Source organism: Mya arenaria, chromosome 6, assembly GCF_026914265.1.
Source record: "Mya arenaria isolate MELC-2E11 chromosome 6, ASM2691426v1".
Classification (NCBI taxonomy): Eukaryota; Metazoa; Mollusca; class Bivalvia; order Myida; family Myidae; genus Mya; species Mya arenaria.
The window spans coordinates 25,909,454-25,927,141 of NC_069127.1; the positions used below are offsets into that span (position 1 = coordinate 25,909,454).

At 33.8% G+C, this 17,688-nt stretch overlaps 2 protein-coding genes across 2 annotated transcripts; one reads left to right on the forward strand and one right to left on the reverse strand.

The window, feature by feature from the left end:
• Window positions 1-544: 544 nt before the first annotated feature.
• LOC128238452 (39S ribosomal protein L21, mitochondrial-like) lies at window positions 545-7,996 on the reverse strand. The gene is made up of 7 exons (XM_052954381.1): window positions 7,862-7,996; window positions 6,340-6,547; window positions 5,875-5,936; window positions 5,081-5,244; window positions 2,682-2,734; window positions 1,227-1,324; window positions 545-738 (listed from the first exon to the last, which is right to left on the reverse strand). Exons 1-7 carry the CDS (start codon window positions 7,923-7,925, stop codon window positions 674-676), a joined length of 714 nt encoding a protein of 237 aa, XP_052810341.1. The 5' UTR covers window positions 7,926-7,996; the 3' UTR covers window positions 545-673.
• Window positions 7,981-17,661, forward strand: LOC128238451 (bis(5'-adenosyl)-triphosphatase ENPP4-like). The gene is made up of 5 exons (XM_052954380.1): window positions 7,981-8,072; window positions 8,249-9,131; window positions 9,376-9,582; window positions 10,374-10,610; window positions 11,427-17,661. Exons 2-5 carry the CDS (start codon window positions 8,255-8,257, stop codon window positions 11,597-11,599), a joined length of 1,494 nt encoding a protein of 497 aa, XP_052810340.1. The 5' UTR covers window positions 7,981-8,072; window positions 8,249-8,254; the 3' UTR covers window positions 11,600-17,661.
• The last annotated feature ends 27 nt before the right edge of the window (window positions 17,662-17,688 follow it).

The window sequence follows — 17,688 nt, forward strand, 5'->3', positions numbered from 1 at the left end:
ATTAGGTTGTGATTGATTTCATCTTACTGGAATTAAAATAGTCCGAGATATTGTGCCCATTATCTTTATAACCATTTAAAGATTGGAGAATTGTTGTTCAAGTTAGGTTTAATTTTGACAATTTAATGGCCACAACTGGGACGAGGGGTTGAAGTGACTTTGTTTATCAAACTTGGTTGAGATGTTGAGCCAATTACCGTAACAACAAAGTATGGAGCAGTACAAGATTGAATACAAACTGAAACTGGCTTTTAGATAGATATTCATCAATGTTAAACTGTTATGAGGATTATTTGTGTCTGTCTGAGATGGGCTTGTGTACTTAATCTCTAGATGTCTGACTAATGGGCGTGTCAGATTATAAGGTCAACTGCAGCAAGCTAGTGAGATGACAATGGTGAAAAACACCCACCTACCATGTAGTTGTTAGTAGCAGGTATCATTGAAACTTAACTTATATTGTTAACAATAAGAACACACTGTCACCACCACCAACAACAACAACAACTGATTGAGTTGAGTATATCAGAACAAGACATAAAAATACTTTATACAGTATTTATTCATTTTCAATGTATGACAGAAGTTGTATCAGTCACGCAAGGTTTGTTTACTAGTACAATGTATATCAGTCGTACAGGTATGAAAATGGAACACCACACAGCTTTAAGGGTCAGAGGGCGGTAGGTTCCACTTCTATCTTGTTGATCACTATCACAGTCTGGGGGTGCTGCAGCACTGAAAAATACCCATACAATATTGATTAAACATGTAAAAAGAGGTTGGTCAAGTCTGAAGTGGAGAAGAGCTCAGCAAAAGAATGTTGATTTTTGTCGAAAAATGTAATGGGGTAAATGTAAATGTAAAAAACCTGAGAAATAGTTAATTTTAAAGACGACTTAACTCTTTGTCACAGGCTTTGAGGTAGTACATCTCTGTATCACAGTTACATTTATGTCTCAAATACTTTAGGTAAGCATAATATATTCATCAAAAGGCTTGACATTATTATAGACAAAACTCATTTTAGGCTTTTTTTCCACTACTTATCATAAATTGACCCACAAAAATTAAGAACTGAAAATTCAAATGGTAAAAAAAATATATCTACCCATCATGAATTTGATCTCATAAAATGTTTATGTTTTATAAATATGTTCCAAATTCATGTTATGTGTAAATGTTTTCAATGTGCCTGTTTCTACATGAAAGTCAGTATATCTTACACTTGAGTCTCCTGAAACGCTTTAACATGGTGAAGTGAACTCGGACGTGTGACAGCGTCTTCTCAATCACTGTTGCCTCGATGTTCACCATGTCCCTCCTGTACAAATTGAGATTGCATTAACAAACGGATTGATCTTATATTTATTCTTATACATGTACATGTTAAACTATTTTTATCATAAATAAAATTGACATCATGAAATAATGTCATTATATAGTTTTGATAAAGAACAATGGGTCATAACGTAACACCAAAAATGAATATCGCTGTAAGCGTGTGTGTTATATAGCGATGTTTTATATTTTTAATGCATATTAACCACAAAATAAGTATCTATGGTAAAAAAAGAATATCCCATTGTGGTTATTCAAAACAAAATTTGTTAAACTTGTTTACTAAAATTGATCTACAAAGCTTTAATAAACTTTTGTAGACTAGTTCAATAAATTCAGTACTGAATGACCAATCCAGTAATATCCTGAATGTGTAAAACATGATACTGTTGACTATTCTCAAATATTGACATGTGTAAATTAAATTGGTACATGTAATAACTGTTATTCTCAAATATTGACATGTGTAAAACTAAATGTGTACATGTATTTTTTAATATTATACAAAGACCTACATTACATTATTTGATAGCGCCTCGAATGTCATCATCGACAGGTTTAAAAGAACATGTATCATGGGTTCTAACAGCTGATAATTGTCAGTCCTGGAACATAGCTCGGGCCTGCATTCACTCACAGCCTGAGTCTGTTTCAAGACTCAGGCTCAAAAAAGCTAAATTTTAATGATGTTGTAAAAATTCTATTAAAGGAGCAAAGATTGTAAAAAAAAATGATGCATGAGTTACAAATAATCTGTTTTTCAATCAAACCCACATCTTTTGTCAAAATTAATTAAATTATAGATATTTTAAAACATTTAAGCATTCAGTGTTCTGATTCAGAGTCTCCAACTCAGCCACTAGACGTTAGTAAATACATACCCTGAAGTCTGTTTGAGTATGAGGGATTCATGCCCAGAACAGGAAACGTGGGCTTAGACCCCTTTAAAATGGTCTCCAAAGTCATTTAAACTAAACTTCAAGGTACTTCCCAGTCATTGAAATTAGACTCCTTGAGAACAAGCCCGAATTTTGACACTAAAATTCAGAATTTGAGCAAGCATGGAAAGCACTTATCCATGGCAAGGCTTTCTGGCTTGTGATAATTTCGACCACTGTCTTCCTACTGTTTTTGATGCAAATGTTTGAGCAAAAAACAATCATTACAACTGTACAATAGTCTGAACATAAAAGCTTAGAACCCTGGATATAAATATATATATACAGAAAAAGTACATGTATTATTTTTCCTATCAACCGTTACCAGTTAGCAAAATTGTACAACATTGAATAAATAAGCCAGACTTTAACCAATAATACATCCTTAAGTGAAATGCTTACTTGAGCAGAGGTTTCCCAATCAAGGTGAAGTCCTTCCCTCCAACCATCATCACCTGTAAACAAAGTGTGGCCATTAAAAGATTGACAACTCAAAAACACCAAAAAAGAAAACAGGAATTCTGATAAAACAATGGATATAGTTTTTTTACATTTGCTGTTTAACTAATGCCTCTTTTCTCCTTTAAGATAAGATGGCATTTATTAGTTGCTTTATCAAAAAAAGAGGTATTGTCATATGTATAATATAAAAAGACTTGGTTTTGTGGTCAGCGTCCACATATAAAAGCTTGGCCATATCTTGAAAAAGGTTTAGATTTTCAATTGAACTTGGTACACATCTTGACAGAGACAGTATACACATGTATAGCAGGCTCAATTACTCTGACTACAATAACTGTCAAATTATGCCCCTTTTACATCTCTAAAACAACAATAGATGAGAGTTGGTGCTCGCTCCGCTAAACTCTTGTTTTAAGTTCTCACTTTTTAAATTTAATTCTTGGGTTATTCTTCAGTATTTTATTTTGTGATCATATGTTCTGTGTATTTGTCAGCTAGTCTCTTGTAATTCTGCATAGAATGGCCATATATTTACTTCTTTTATGTGTTGCATGTAACTCTAAGTATGTATATGGACGAGACTCAAATAAAGATATAATAATAATTCTTGGGCCTAACAAATTATCTTACCATTAATTTATTTCACCCTGTAAAAAGATTTATCACAACAAGAAAAAAACTAGAAGCGCAGCAATGCGACGAAACCAGGTTTTTGTTATGGGCAATCAGAAATTATAGCCAATTAATTTGTTGTATGAGCAAGTTCAATTTGCAGCTTCATATAAGCTATATTCACACTAAGATTCATCACTATCCATTATTCCTAACTAAGTTGTTGGCCAGAAAAACATTTTTCTATTTTTAGGAACAGTGACCTTGACCCCACCTCCCAAGCTAGCTCTTCACATAAGCTACCTTCGCTCTAAGTTTCATCAATATCTATCAATGCTAACTAAAGTTATTGGGCAGAAACCATTTTTCTATTTTTAGTAACAGTGACCTTGACCCCACACCCTCAAAAGAAATTCCAAGCTAGCTCTTCACATAAGCTACTAGTACCTACACACAAAATTTCGTCAATATCTATCAATCCTAACTAAAGTTATTGGGCAGAAACCATTTTTCTATTTTTAGTAACAGTGACCTTGACCTTAGCTCCACCCCCTCTAAAGCAATCCCAAGCTAGCTCTGTACATAAGCTACCTACACACCAAGTTTTATCAATATCTATCAATGCTAACTAAAGTTATTGGGCGGACACCATTTTTAAATTTTTAGTAACAGTGACCTTGACCTTAGCCCCACCCCCTTCAAAAGCAATACCAAGCTAGCTCTTTACATAAGCTACCCACACACCAAGCTTAATCAATATCTATCAATGCTATCAAAAGTTATTTGTCAAAAAACATTTTTCTATTTCAAGTAACAGTGACATTGACCGTAGCCCCTCCCCACTCAAAAGCAATCTCAAGCTAGCTCTTCACATGCTACCTACACACCAAGTTTCATCAATATCTGTCATTCCTAACTTAAGTTATTGGGCGGAAACCATTTTTCTATTTTTAGTTATAGTGACCTTGACCTTAGCCCCTCCCCCCTCAATAGCAATCCCAAGCTAGCTCTTCACATAAGCTACATACACACCAACTTTCGCCAATATCTATCAATCCTAACTAAAGTTATTGGGCAGAAACCATTTTTCTATTTTTAGTAACAAGCGACCTTGACCTTAGCCCCACCCCCTCAAAAGCAATCCCAAGCTAGCTCTTCCCATAAGCTACCTACACACCAAGTTTCATCAATATCAGTCAATGCTAACTAAAGTTATTGGGCAGAAACCATTTTTCTATTTTAAGTAACAGTGACCTTGACCATTTTAAGTAAAAGTGACCTTGACCTTAGCCCCTCCCCACTCAAAAGCAATCCCAAGCTAGCTCTGTACATAAGCTACCTACACACCAAGTTTCATCAATATCTATCAATGCTAACTAAAGTTATTGAACAGAAACCAATGTTTGACGACCACCCGCCCGCCCAACAACAACCTCATTTTAATAACCCTGTTTTCGTTGAAAACCTGGTTAACAAACCTTTGAATGCCCACACTTATTAATTTTCTAAGTTTATCACGGGACAGAACTATAAAATTTAAAAATAATTAAGCAAGACTTATGATTCCTGATACAAATGCGGTTTATCATAATAAACCTGTGCCATGTTTCATGATAATAACTGGAAAGGTTTAAAAATATAGCCAAATTTTTGGACATGACATCAAAAATGCCACTGTCAAAAGAGACACCAAGACTAAAATAATGTAATACCTTGGTTAAACTTACCTTTTCTAGTCGGATTTTATCCCCGATCTGGGGAGGAAAGAAGCCATTAATGAGAACAAGATCCTCTGTAGTAATTTTTCGCTGTTTACCATCGATATGGACCACAGCAAACAGTCGACCAATGTCTGCTTGTTTATCTGCTTCTCGGATGTTTTCAACAATATCTGCAGACAGAATCAAAAGCATACATTAAAAAAAAAAAATTATTTGAATTTAAAAAATGTTAATACATAGCCTGAGATAATCAGGTATACATACATGCCATATTTCTGAGTGACTTCCCAGGGGATTTTGGTCTGAATCCCAGGGGATTTTGATATTTCACCAGGGGAATTTTACGCAGCGAAATTTTACGCAATATATCTACATTTATGATATAAGAATAAATACAGAAACACACTCTGATTACAATAATTTTTGGACAACTTCATTTATTTTTTGTCATGGACCAAACCAATCTTTGATTAAATATCTGGAAACCAGTGATATAAGACAAAACATCAGATCACAGTTTTTAATATTTACATTTTAAAGTTAAGTTTTGTGGCTAAAAGCGTTACTAAAGCTTTAGGAAAAATGAGTTTTTCATCTCTTTTGGCATAAAACATAAATTTTTGAGCATAAATTTGAAACACTGCAATCTGATCCTTTGTCAGCAGTCTTATATCACTGGATCCCAGACATTACACAAAAAATTGCTCAGTCTGAGACAAAAAGTAAAAAGTTGTCGAAACAGTCCATCTGTGAGAGTGCAGCTTTAAGAGTTTGATTTGACTTCCAACATACAAACTTACCTTTTCCTTTTCCTCCAAGGTGTGGAACATAATTGAGGTCTAAGTGAGTGTACTCATCTGGCCTGTAAATAAAACATCATGAAACAGATTAATACATGTAAATATTGAGATCTTACATGAAGCTTTATATGGACTGTAAGTAGTGTAAATTCAGTTGCAGCCATAGAGTCAATAAAAGCATCAAGGACTACTCAAGACTACATGCGCAAAAGCTGCATGAAAGTATCTTTGCGGAAATATTTATGCTGAAATGCCAAGATCATGGTTCCCGAAACAAAATACAGTAGAACATTAATATATTCCCAATAATTGTCACGGTGACATTTGCATTTGGAAAAAGAGCATTCATAAACATTCTAAACTGCAGATGTCATTTCATTCATGTTATTTGCTTTGAAATGTAAAATGTTTGCAAATCATCAATCAGTGCGCATCATAATGCAAAAACCACAAGAAGATACATACAAAGAATTAAGTTCAGGATCTTGTTCAAATGGTTCTGGGAATAGCTTGCGAACACCTCGTTTCTGCTGGAGCATACATGAATGGGCGGGGATGAGCTTGGATGGCAATGTATGCAGTCCATGGGAACTGTGCTGGGAAATGAGGGCTGATCTTGTACGACATGTATGCTGGCCTGTCTGACACAAAGCTGGTGTCAGTCTCTGGACAACTGAAAATAACAATATAATACATAATGGAGGAAAATAATTTATAAATGTTTCAACTTGACTTTAGATTACAAGGGCCATTCAAATGATATCAATATTTTCTACAATATCCATAAATTTGTCATTGTGAGAATTATGAATGTTATGGATGGCAAATACAGGTGATAATAATGACCTTAATGCTACCCCATGGATAATCAAAACCTCTAAATCAGTAAGACTGTTCTTAAATTAATCCTACTTGTTGATTTTTTACATATATATATGTTTCATGCTGCGATAGTATTTAGCCAACTACAACTTAAATGCACGTTTTGAGGTTCATGAATTCTTACTTTTTTAATTTAAATGCAAAATCATATTTAACATTTGACCTAATGATCATAACACCAAAAAATCTTTATTTGTGTACAGATGAAAAATATTAGCCATGACAGATGTAATAATTTTATTGGCTACATGACCACAGAAATCCCAGTTAAAAAAGTGCCAAATTATTGCTGATATTTTTATCTGTATACAAATCATAATATATTTTGTTGTTGTTCAGTAATGTAAGTTTAACATGATAATGCAATAAAATCGAGTTTTTCCATTAACATATATTGCACGCTTTTAATGCCTCATGTAATTATGAAAATTGTGCTTTCTTCAATTAAAAACCTATCATATATTATTAGTGCACTGACAATGTGTAATGGCAAAAAGCTCCTTAAAAAAATATTGCAGTGATTTCCAGTATGTATTTCTCTACTATCCATCTCTGTATGATGCCAACAGTCTCCGTGGCCTAGTAGTTAAGCATCCGCCTACAGAGCAGGAGGTAGTGTGTTCGATCACTGGCCGCGTCATACCAAAAGACATTAAAAGTTGGTACAAGTAGCTCCCTTGCCTGGCGCTAGGCATTTAAAGGGTAGTACTTGGAAAAGTCGTGAACTCAGTACTGGTTTAACCCAGGAAAGTTGTACCACGTACATTGAGCACGTAAAAGAACCAATGGGTCTCTTCGTAAAAGAGCTAGGGTATCGCACTCCTTGTATCCCACCATGGTCTCTTCAGTGTGCTGTCCCTTCAGCAAAAAAAGAGACCCCGTTGGAAATAAGTGCTTGCACTTTCATGGGTTATCCTGGACCGCAAGGTCTAAAGAAATACATACATACATTTCCTCTTTGGAGTCTCAGACTCAATAAAGTTTTAATGGTGGTATGTAACCTCAAATATTTCAATGTGTAGGATGAAAAACCCTTTAAGAATAAACACAAATGCGTAAAGAGAACGTTAAACTTTATGTTAGAAATGTAAAACTGATTATTTACCACTTGAAACTTCGCTGTATTGATTAAAATAACGCAAAACTGTCCGAAATTGTGTCAAAGTCATTTTGTCTCATCTCAACCAGCAGGCGCTTGCATGTACCTTACGGTGCGTGTTTATTAAACAACATCACTTCCGTAAACAAACCATTTTTAACATTTCTTAATTATAACATGGTGTGAAGTTTTTGTCATACTAGATTTGTTGTACAGTGTAAGTATATGGTGTTCCACACATGCTTAAAGCCAGACTTACCTTGACATTTGCGTTTTAAAGTGCGACCGGTATGTGTTCGCGAAATAATGTGACTAATCAATAAAATGTTAAAAAAGCTGCTTTAAAATAACTGATTTTGCAACAATTTCTAATTTATGACATTTATATTTTAGTGATGGATGTTATTATCTTCATGTACAATGCCTACTGAAATGGTCATTAATATTTGCATGGTGTTGCTTGTATTACTGTGTGAGGCAAGCTCAACACCTAAAGTGCTGCTTGTGTCGATGGATGGATTCCGATATGACTATTTGGATCTGCTACCACCAAGCATGGTTCCAAACTTCCAAAACATAATAAAAAATGGAGTGAAAGGCAAATTAACCAGTGTTTTTCCAACAGTTACATATCCTAACCATTATACACTTATCACTGGCCTATATCCAGAAAATCACGGCCTTGTTCACAACAGATTTTATGACACAGATCCTACAGTAAAAGACCATTTTTGGTATGATGACAGGAGAGACAATTATGACCCTGTTTGGTTTGACACTGGTGCAGAGCCAATCTATGTGACAAATAAGAAAGGAAGTGGTGTCAGATATTCAGCATCAGCTCTTTGGCCGTGTGGACTTGGAAAAGTAAAAGAAATAAGGCCGGATTTTGTTTATTATGACACAGACCCATTTAGCCATATTAACTTCACTAAAATGGTTGATGACATGGTGGACTGGTTTACAAACAAAACAAATCCAGTAAATCTCGGACTGATGTATTTTGATGAACCAGACGAAATCGCTCATGCATCTGGTGCAGCCTCTACTGCTGTGCTCAACTTTGTGAAGGAATTGGACGTAGTTATCGGCCATCTTATTAAAAGACTCAGAGATACAAACCTACTTGATGATTTAAATGTTATACTTCTTGCTGATCATGGTTTCACAAACATCACAACTCAAGTAGTATTAGAGGATTATGGAATCATGGCCCATGAGTATACGACTGGATCAGGCTTCGAAAACCATATAACTGTTCACATATATCCTAATAGTAAGTGCTTGCCCATTTCATTAGATAAAGATATTTGGAAAATATATTTTAAATGATCTATTTACACTTCATGTTGATATAAATTATTAGAATGATGTTGTTGATATGTGTAGAGTTGTCATATTGTTAAGTCTGATACTAAATTTAATATTTCACATGCTATATTCACAGAATATTAAAGATCGGTATTTTACATTATATTTTTTAGGTGATTAAATGTTTTTATTATCATTCCTATTTTCAGGTTCAGACATTGACACATTGTATAAGAAGTTTAGCAATAGCAGTCTTAAGGATAAATTAGATGTTTACTTGAAGTCAAATAGTACTTATTTGAAAGATACTTTGCACTACAGCAAAAATTCTCGCATTGCACCAATAATCATCACTGGAAAAGAAGGTGTTGTATTCTTTCCTAACAAATCATCTACTGAAGGATTTAAAACTAAAGGTAGGGTAGGATTTTTTGCATATTTCTTTGGTAGTTAGGTATTTAGTTACATGTAGATAAGTACATGTTATAGGGACTGCTTTGTCGGGCATCGTTGGATGTGTCAGCTTCGTTAACATACTTTCGTTTTCGATCAATAACTTTGGAACAACTAGGTATTTACATTTGTCATGGTCAGTGACATATACTAGAATAGTTATGGGCATTTTGGTTTCCAATGAACAACTACATTGAACACTTATTTATTATATGTTTTTAGACATCTGAATTTATTTTGAGAAGAAGATGGAAGTTTAGATTAGAAAAGAAAGATTGGCAATAGTCCATTTTATTATATCACAACCATGACAAGTTTTGAATTTTTCTACATACATGTACAACAATTATTTTAAATATTTTATAATGCACATTTATATCATAAATTACATGGCCTCTGTGAAATAACATCATTTAATTATATATTTTTCATAGATAACTAGTGTAATAAATTTTGACCTGGAGTCATGAATGAATATCCATAAAAATGGCTGCACTATATTTCGTTGTTTTTTATATTTGGAACTGTGAATCATCAAATTAGTTTTTATAATATAAATATAATATAACATTATATAATGGTGGTCATTCAATACTACATTTAGTTTATAAACTTGCCAAAGCTTGTTTTCATCAATTTTAGAAAACTTATTGAATAAATTCCTTATTATATTATCAGTCATGTTATATACTCCATGAACTATATGGTACATAAGAAATTGAATTAGTCAGATGTTTTCTATCTAAAATTTCAGGCGGTCATGGTTATGATCCGAAATATCCTGACATGAGCCCAATATTCCTTGCGTTTGGACCAGCATTCAAAAAGGGCTACAAGACAGACAGTCCATTTCCAAACCTGGATATATATCCACTCATGTGTCATTTACTAGGGGTCCCTCCAGCTCCCAACAATGGGTCCCTTAAGAGAGTGGAGCAGTTTTTAAAAGATCCATTAAAAGAGGATGGGTTTACTGTAACAGAAGTTTCATGTACGTATGTTAAAATAGTTATTTTTTTATATTGTTACCAGTGGTAATTTTCTCATATGTTTTTTTTTGGTGAAATATGATGTTATTCACACAGGTTATTTTCATTGCAGTGATATTTTTTTTCAAATTTTGAATGATATTTCACTGATTTTACTGATATTGGTGCATAGCATGTTCTGGTTGTCAAAGCGTTCACTATGCAATTGTTTTGGTGGAAAAGACTTCCAAAATGATGTCACACAAGTTTTCACCTAACACTAATTTAATCAACATTTTTCTTAAAATTTAACTTGAAAGAAAAAGAAAGTTTGTTTCTATATGAAATTAAAATGAATGAAAATTATGTTCTCTCTTGTGGTTGTGCCTCTCATGAAAGTATTGAATTATGTCACCACTTGGTGAAATAAATGTCGATCTTACACTGTAATTCAACAAATATCTTCTATCTTCAATTCTGTACTGCCTTAATATTATATTCATTATCATTCTTTTAAATACAAGAACATATTAACTGCATGTATGACGGCAAGGACTTGTTGAGTTGGAGCATGAAGGTGTTGACATCCATGTACATACACATATATTTTTAAATAATGTTCTTTTTGTTCCAATGTAGCTAAAACAATGAAATAATGTATGACATTTGGTTTAATGATTCTACTTGATTCCGTTCAATTAATATTTTTGAAGCAGGATATTTTTAGTTTGTTTTTCAAAATTATTCAGTTATGTTGAATTGTTGTTCGAACATACATATTGTATATATGAGAAATGATTAAATTACCCTTATTTAAAATTAATCACATGTTTTTTCAGTGTTGATGGTGTTTATTGTGACAGTGCTGGTAGCTGGTCTGTTTGCCATCTGTGCGTGCCACAATGCGCGAAAGCAGCCGCGCCTCCTATTGCGCGGATTCCAAAGCCCCGTCGGGAATCTACAGCATTCACACCATCTCCTGCAGGACAACGATGACGATGATGAATTTTGATCTGTCATCTGAAGTTAATCATCTATAACACTATTTATAATTCATGTTTGTTATTTTGTTGTTTCATCTATTTAGGCATATAAGTTTTAAGCATGTCTGTATTTGGAAAGAAAAAATGTTTGGTCAGGGTTCACACAGACTTAAACAGTACTTGAATTTTAGGCGGCTGGATGAAAAGTGCTCAACTTTGCAAAAACCTCCTTAAACCTACTTCAATTTTTGTCTTGCTTTGAAAAGTGCTTGTTATTTTGGAATTAGTCCTTAAATTTCCTTGTTCTTCTCCAAATGGAGCGCTGTAATAAAAAAGGTCCATTTTTACATAAAAAGTTTAATCTTTAAGTGAACACCTTGCTAGAAACTCTGCTGTTCGGATATCTTGGCATGTGTGGGATGGTATGGGGATTATTATGGGTTTAGACTACAATTTACATGAGCATGCAGTCCTTTTCTGTTTCCGGTTTTATTTTTCACTGGTTTTTGCTTATCCTTGTCCTGTAAAAAATGTGTTCATATTTGTTAAAATTTGTTATTTTAGATAGTCCTTGAAAGTCTTATAAATGTCCTTGAAATCTCCTTGAAAATTCCTTGTTTTTTTTGCCGGTCTGGCTGTGTGAACCCTGTAAGTGTTGTCATAGCCTCGGTGTTGTGAACATCATCATCATTCAAAAGATCGATCTTACATTCTTTAGCCATAACTAAATATTATTCAAGATATTGACATTAAACTTGTTACATTTTACATGTAATGCGTCCTGTTGAACTTTGAATCAAGTAGATGAACTTAAAATATATTGGCATGAAACTTGTTACCTGTTCAAAGTTATGCGTCTTCATGCACTCCAAGGATGTTAGATGACCTTAAAATATATCAGCATTAAGCTTGTTACCTGTGCAAAGTTGTGTTTTTATTTTAAATTGTTTAACTATATTCATCATTTAGTTACCCATGACATTCCACTTAAAAACAAGAAACTGTCTCTGTAAGTGCTATCCAAGCATAATCATTCCATTAAGAACTATACTCAAGTGCGGTATGCAGGGATGTATGGGACATGTACAATATGTATATTGACATTTTTAGCTCCTCTGATTTTGTATAAAAATGTTAAGGTTTTGTCATTGCCTTGGTGTTTTTGGCAGTGTATATGTTGTGCAAAAAACTAACCCTTGGTCATTCTCAAACCGTTATAGATACTCTAATAAAACACAGTATTATGTTTCCAGAGACAATATGCATATATAGCACGGCCCATACAGTCATCAAAATTAGGCTTTTGGATGAACCAGCCCGAATATTTCTACTTTTGCTTGGCATCAAATGTTTTAACAATCCCTGCTATATAAAATTCGAGCATTTGAGTTTGAGCAAGCCCGGAAGACATTTGACCAGTGCAGGGCTTGCCGGCTCGTGCTTATTGCGACCACTGCCCATATCTATGGCTTTAAATAATTGTTGAGTTATGCCCCTTCTTTGGATCAACAACAGATGAGGATTGGTTGCTCCGCGTCGCTCTTGTTATAATTGTGATTATGTATTATTTTGGGGGTATTTATTTTGGTTATATTTTCATTGCTTTGATGTTCCTGTACCGGTTGAACATGTGTCTAGAGTCTTGTTTTCCTCTTTTTGAGACTGTATCTCCTAATTTTGTGTGTAAGGGTTCATTATTCTTGTTAATTATAATTTTTAAAGAATAAAAAATACTGGGCCACTGTTGTTCAGAACTTTGTTAAAGAATAATGTTAACAACATGGTTAATGATATATTTGTTAACGTTAACAGGCGAAATATTTTGTGATATGTTCATAAATTAAAGTGAAAAAGGACAGCTGAAACAAATGTTGCAAATCGTGTTCGAAATACTGCAGATCAAAAGTTTATCCATGTAATTTGCAGAGCTGTTAAGATCTGAAAGCTAACATTGATATTAGCAAGGTTATTAACTTAAAGTGACAAACGTATTCCAAACTAATGCATACACATGTATAAAAACATAGGTTTTGAGTGATAAACCTTTAAGTTGATACTAATTAATGCATTCATGAAAAATATTAATTACTGATAACAAGATTATAACCGTTCACTTAAAAGCTGTAAATGCAAAAATATGAAATGATTGGTGAGTTCTAAAAGATTTACTGTGATATACTTTATCTCATAAAGTAGAAATACCTTGCTTTCTGCACCTTTCCTTCAAATGAAACTAGGTATCCTTCATAAGAACCTTTGTTTGCAACATTTTTGGTATATCAAACCAATCGTATGAATTATTTTTGGGACTAAGAGTGCATCTTTAAACAAACTTCTGAAATATGGCCCAGTTTTATAATAATTTGCATTAGTTTTTATGGAGTTTTTTCTTAGAAGCCATCTCAAAAACATAAAATAAATGAGGCTCTTTATAGATAAAAAATAGGATCAACTCTTGACGCTTTTATTGTTCAGTATCTTGTCTCATATTAAGTATGCTCTTTTGTAGGTCATCGCTGATTATATTTATGAGCTTTTATAACCTACAATTTTTCATGTGTGTATTGATTTTTAAGTATTCAGATGAATTATTGTTTATATGGTTTATTTCATCATGCAATGACTGTCTGATCTGTATAGATCTAGCAGAGTATTATCACATTCACCAGTTTAGATTGACTTTGTTCATTGCTGTTAGAACATTCAGTTGGATAAGATTTTACAAAGAAACGGTATAAAGGGTATTTTAAATGTTCGCCTATATGTCCGATGTCTGATGTTTGCCTGTCTTATGTGCCTGTCTGTTTGATGTCTGCCTGCCTAGTCTCTGGTGTTTGTATGTCTGTCTGATGTTTGACTGAGTGTCTGATGTCTGACTGATGTATGTCTGATGTCTATTTGCCTGTCTGTCTGGTTGCTTGTCTGTCTGAGGTCTCCTTGTCTGTCTTATGTTTGCCTGTCTGTGTAATGTTTGCTTGTTTGTCTAATTTCTGCCTGTCAGTGTAATGTCTGTCTGTCTGATGTCTGCCTGTCTATCAAATGTCTGCCAGACTGTCAAATGTCTGCTTGTCAGTGTGTTGATTGCCTGTCTGTCTAATGTCTGCATGTCTGTCTGTGTTTCTGATGTCAGTGTGTCTTATGCCTGTCTGTTTGATGTACTTCTGATGTCTGCCTGTCTGTCTATTTATTCTCGCATATTTTACAGATGTAGGGTTGATTCAATGATTGGAGTTAAGGGAAGGCAATAGAACAGATTGTGTTCACGTCTTTTGTTCTTTAAGTAGGTTTTATCTCACCTTAAAGTTGTCTGAGACTGTGAGTTTTGTGATCATCTTGTGTGCGACATTTCTGTCAATTGGTATTGCTTTTACCTTTGGGCCTATGCCTTACATAAGTGGGATAGTCCTTAGGTCGTCCTAGGTCTAACAGTGATATTCCTAAACCAGAATTCTGGTTGCCAACTCAAAAATTGATCTACTAAAATTATGTACAACAAATCATGTTCACAACCTCAAGCCTAAGAGCTAAGATATTAAACAGCTTAGATATTTTATGGCTTAGATATTTCAAGGTTAGATATTTTAGAGCTTAGAAATTTGGTGCATATATAGCATTTTGTAGCAGCCCAGTTAATTTGTTGATAGTTTACCATATCCAAGTAGTTTTGCTCTCATTAGAATTGATGGACTAAAAGCTCAGGTTAGGGGACACATGTTTGACTGAGCTCTCTTGTTTGGTTGTTACATGGTGTATAGGTACAAGTCTAGAATTGGCCATATAGTATTACAATGTATTACATGTAGTATTAAATATGCCATACTGTTCATACTGCAGTTGCATTCCACTCGGCATCTAAGGGGCCATTTCATCAATTATCCTTAGAGCGATTTCGTTCCTAGGAGAGATTTTCAACAGGAGTACATCACTGTTTTAATTCCTTTTAGGAGGTATATTATACCTACACTTAATGGCTTTGAAAACGCACCACTTACATTTTCATAAATTTATTCATTAATAGTACATCGAATGTATTCAGAATTTCTAGGTACAACAAACAATATGTTATAAATATTGTATGCAAATTTCTGTAAAACTGTAAACGTAAGACATGGTCGAACACCGCAAATCACAGTTTGCTAGTAAGGAGTGTATGACCCGTTTGCCTGTATACAGGCAAGACATCTACGCCTCATGGACAGTAAGAACTGCTATGCGGTGTTGTGGGATGTTGGCCCACTCCTGCACAAGAGCATTGCGTAATTCTGCAACATGGGTGGAGGAGGATTTCGTGCATAAACCCTCCTACCAAGCTCATCCCAGAGATGCTCAATAGGAGCCATGTCTGGAGACAACGACGGCCAGTCCAATACAGTTACATTGTTTTGAACAAAAACTGAGTGGTCCTTCGGGTTGTATGGGCGGGAGCATTATCATGTTGAAACATGTAACGTCCATGTGGAAATTGACGTCACACAAATGGCAAAAACACTGGTTGAAGAACATTATTTATGTATGTTTGTGCGTTTTCAAAGGCGTTCAGTGTATATATAGAAGAGATTTTCAACAGGAGTACAGCACTGTTTTAAATCCTTCAGACGGTCAGAGTCATATCATTGCTCTTAGGACGCTTGATGAAACAGCATCCAGAATATGTACATTTTGGGTTGTGATACATTTTGCATAATATTTGTAGGTAGTTTATACAACAATACACTCATTTTATTACTTCTTTTCAGTTTTCATTGGTCACAATGTTAAATTTAGATGCCTAGTGACCCTAGAATAGAAAAAGGTTATTGTAGTTTATATGTTTAACGGTTTTTCAACTGGAATCAGACATTAAATGGCCTATTTTGCAATATTTTAGAGCCAGCATTAAAGCTTGTTTGTACTATAACTTACGGAATATGTTTTATATATTGTTTTTTTCCCAATAAAACGCTTTAAATGATACAAAAATAGAACATGAGCACCAGATTTCCAAAATTTACATAACTGTACACTGAATACCTTGATAAACTGTTAGTGCCATGCAAAGTGAACATTAAAAGATCCTAATTATGTTTACAAATAAGACACATAATTCATGAATTATTTTGTTTTAAATGTGTGGTAAATGCCATGATGTTTTGTTTTTGTTTGTATATTTGTTTTTAATGCGATGAGCTTGTAATGCTTATTAAGTCAAAATAATAAAAAAGTGGTTCTGTTCTTCTGTTTATGTTTTATTACATACATGGTGAACATTTTCATGATTCATGTTTATTACAAACATGGTGTACAATTTCATGATTCATGTTTATTACATACATGGTGTACAGTTTCGTGATTCCTGTTTATTACATACATGGTGTACAGTTTCGTGATTCATGTTTATTACACACATGGTGTACAATTTCATGACCCCTGTTTATTACAAACATGGTGTACAATATCATGATTCATGTTTGTTACAAACATTGTGTACAATTTCGTGATTCATGTTTATTACATACATGGTGTACAGTTTCGTGATTCATGTTTATTACATACATGGTGTACAGTTTCGTGATTCATGTTTATTACACACCTGGTGTACAGTTTCGTGATTCATGCATATTACACACCTGGTGTACAATTTCGTGATTCATGCATATTACACACCTGGTGTACAATTTCGTGATTCATGCATATTACACACCTGGTGTACAATTTCGTGATTCATGCATATTACACACCTGGTGTACAATTTCGTGATTCATGCATATTACACACCTGGTGTACAATTTCGTGATTCATGTAAATTAAATAACTGGTGTACAATTTCATGATTCATGTTTATTACATACATGGTGTACAATTTCGTGATTCATGCTTATAACATACATGGTGTACAATTTCGTGATTCATGTTTATTACATACATGGTGTACAATTTCATGATTCATGCTTATAACATACATGGTGTACAATTTCGTGATTCATGTTTATTACATACATAGCATATCATTTGGTGATTTATGTTTATTACATATGTAGTGTATAATTTGGTGATTTATGAATTTATTTTTCAGTCATGACATGTACAATATAATGATAAAGAATTAACATGTGACGTTTTTTTTATTTTATTGACTGAA

Coding starts and splice junctions, on each gene's coding strand:
- LOC128238452 (XM_052954381.1), bottom strand. CDS start 7,925: ATGACTTTGACACAATTTCGGACAGTTTTGCGTTATTTTAATCAATAC. Junction 6,548..7,861: donor ATACAGCGAAGTTTCAAGTG/GTAAATAATCAG, acceptor TGTTATTTTCAG/TTGTCCAGAGACTGACACCA. Junction 5,937..6,339: donor GATCCTGAACTTAATTCTTT/GTATGTATCTTC, acceptor TTTTATTTACAG/GCCAGATGAGTACACTCACT.
- LOC128238451 (XM_052954380.1), top strand. CDS start 8,255: ATGTTATTATCTTCATGTACAATGCCTACTGAAATGGTCATTAATATT. Junction 9,132..9,375: donor TGTTCACATATATCCTAATA/GTAAGTGCTTGC, acceptor TCCTATTTTCAG/GTTCAGACATTGACACATTG. Junction 9,583..10,373: donor TGAAGGATTTAAAACTAAAG/GTAGGGTAGGAT, acceptor CTAAAATTTCAG/GCGGTCATGGTTATGATCCG.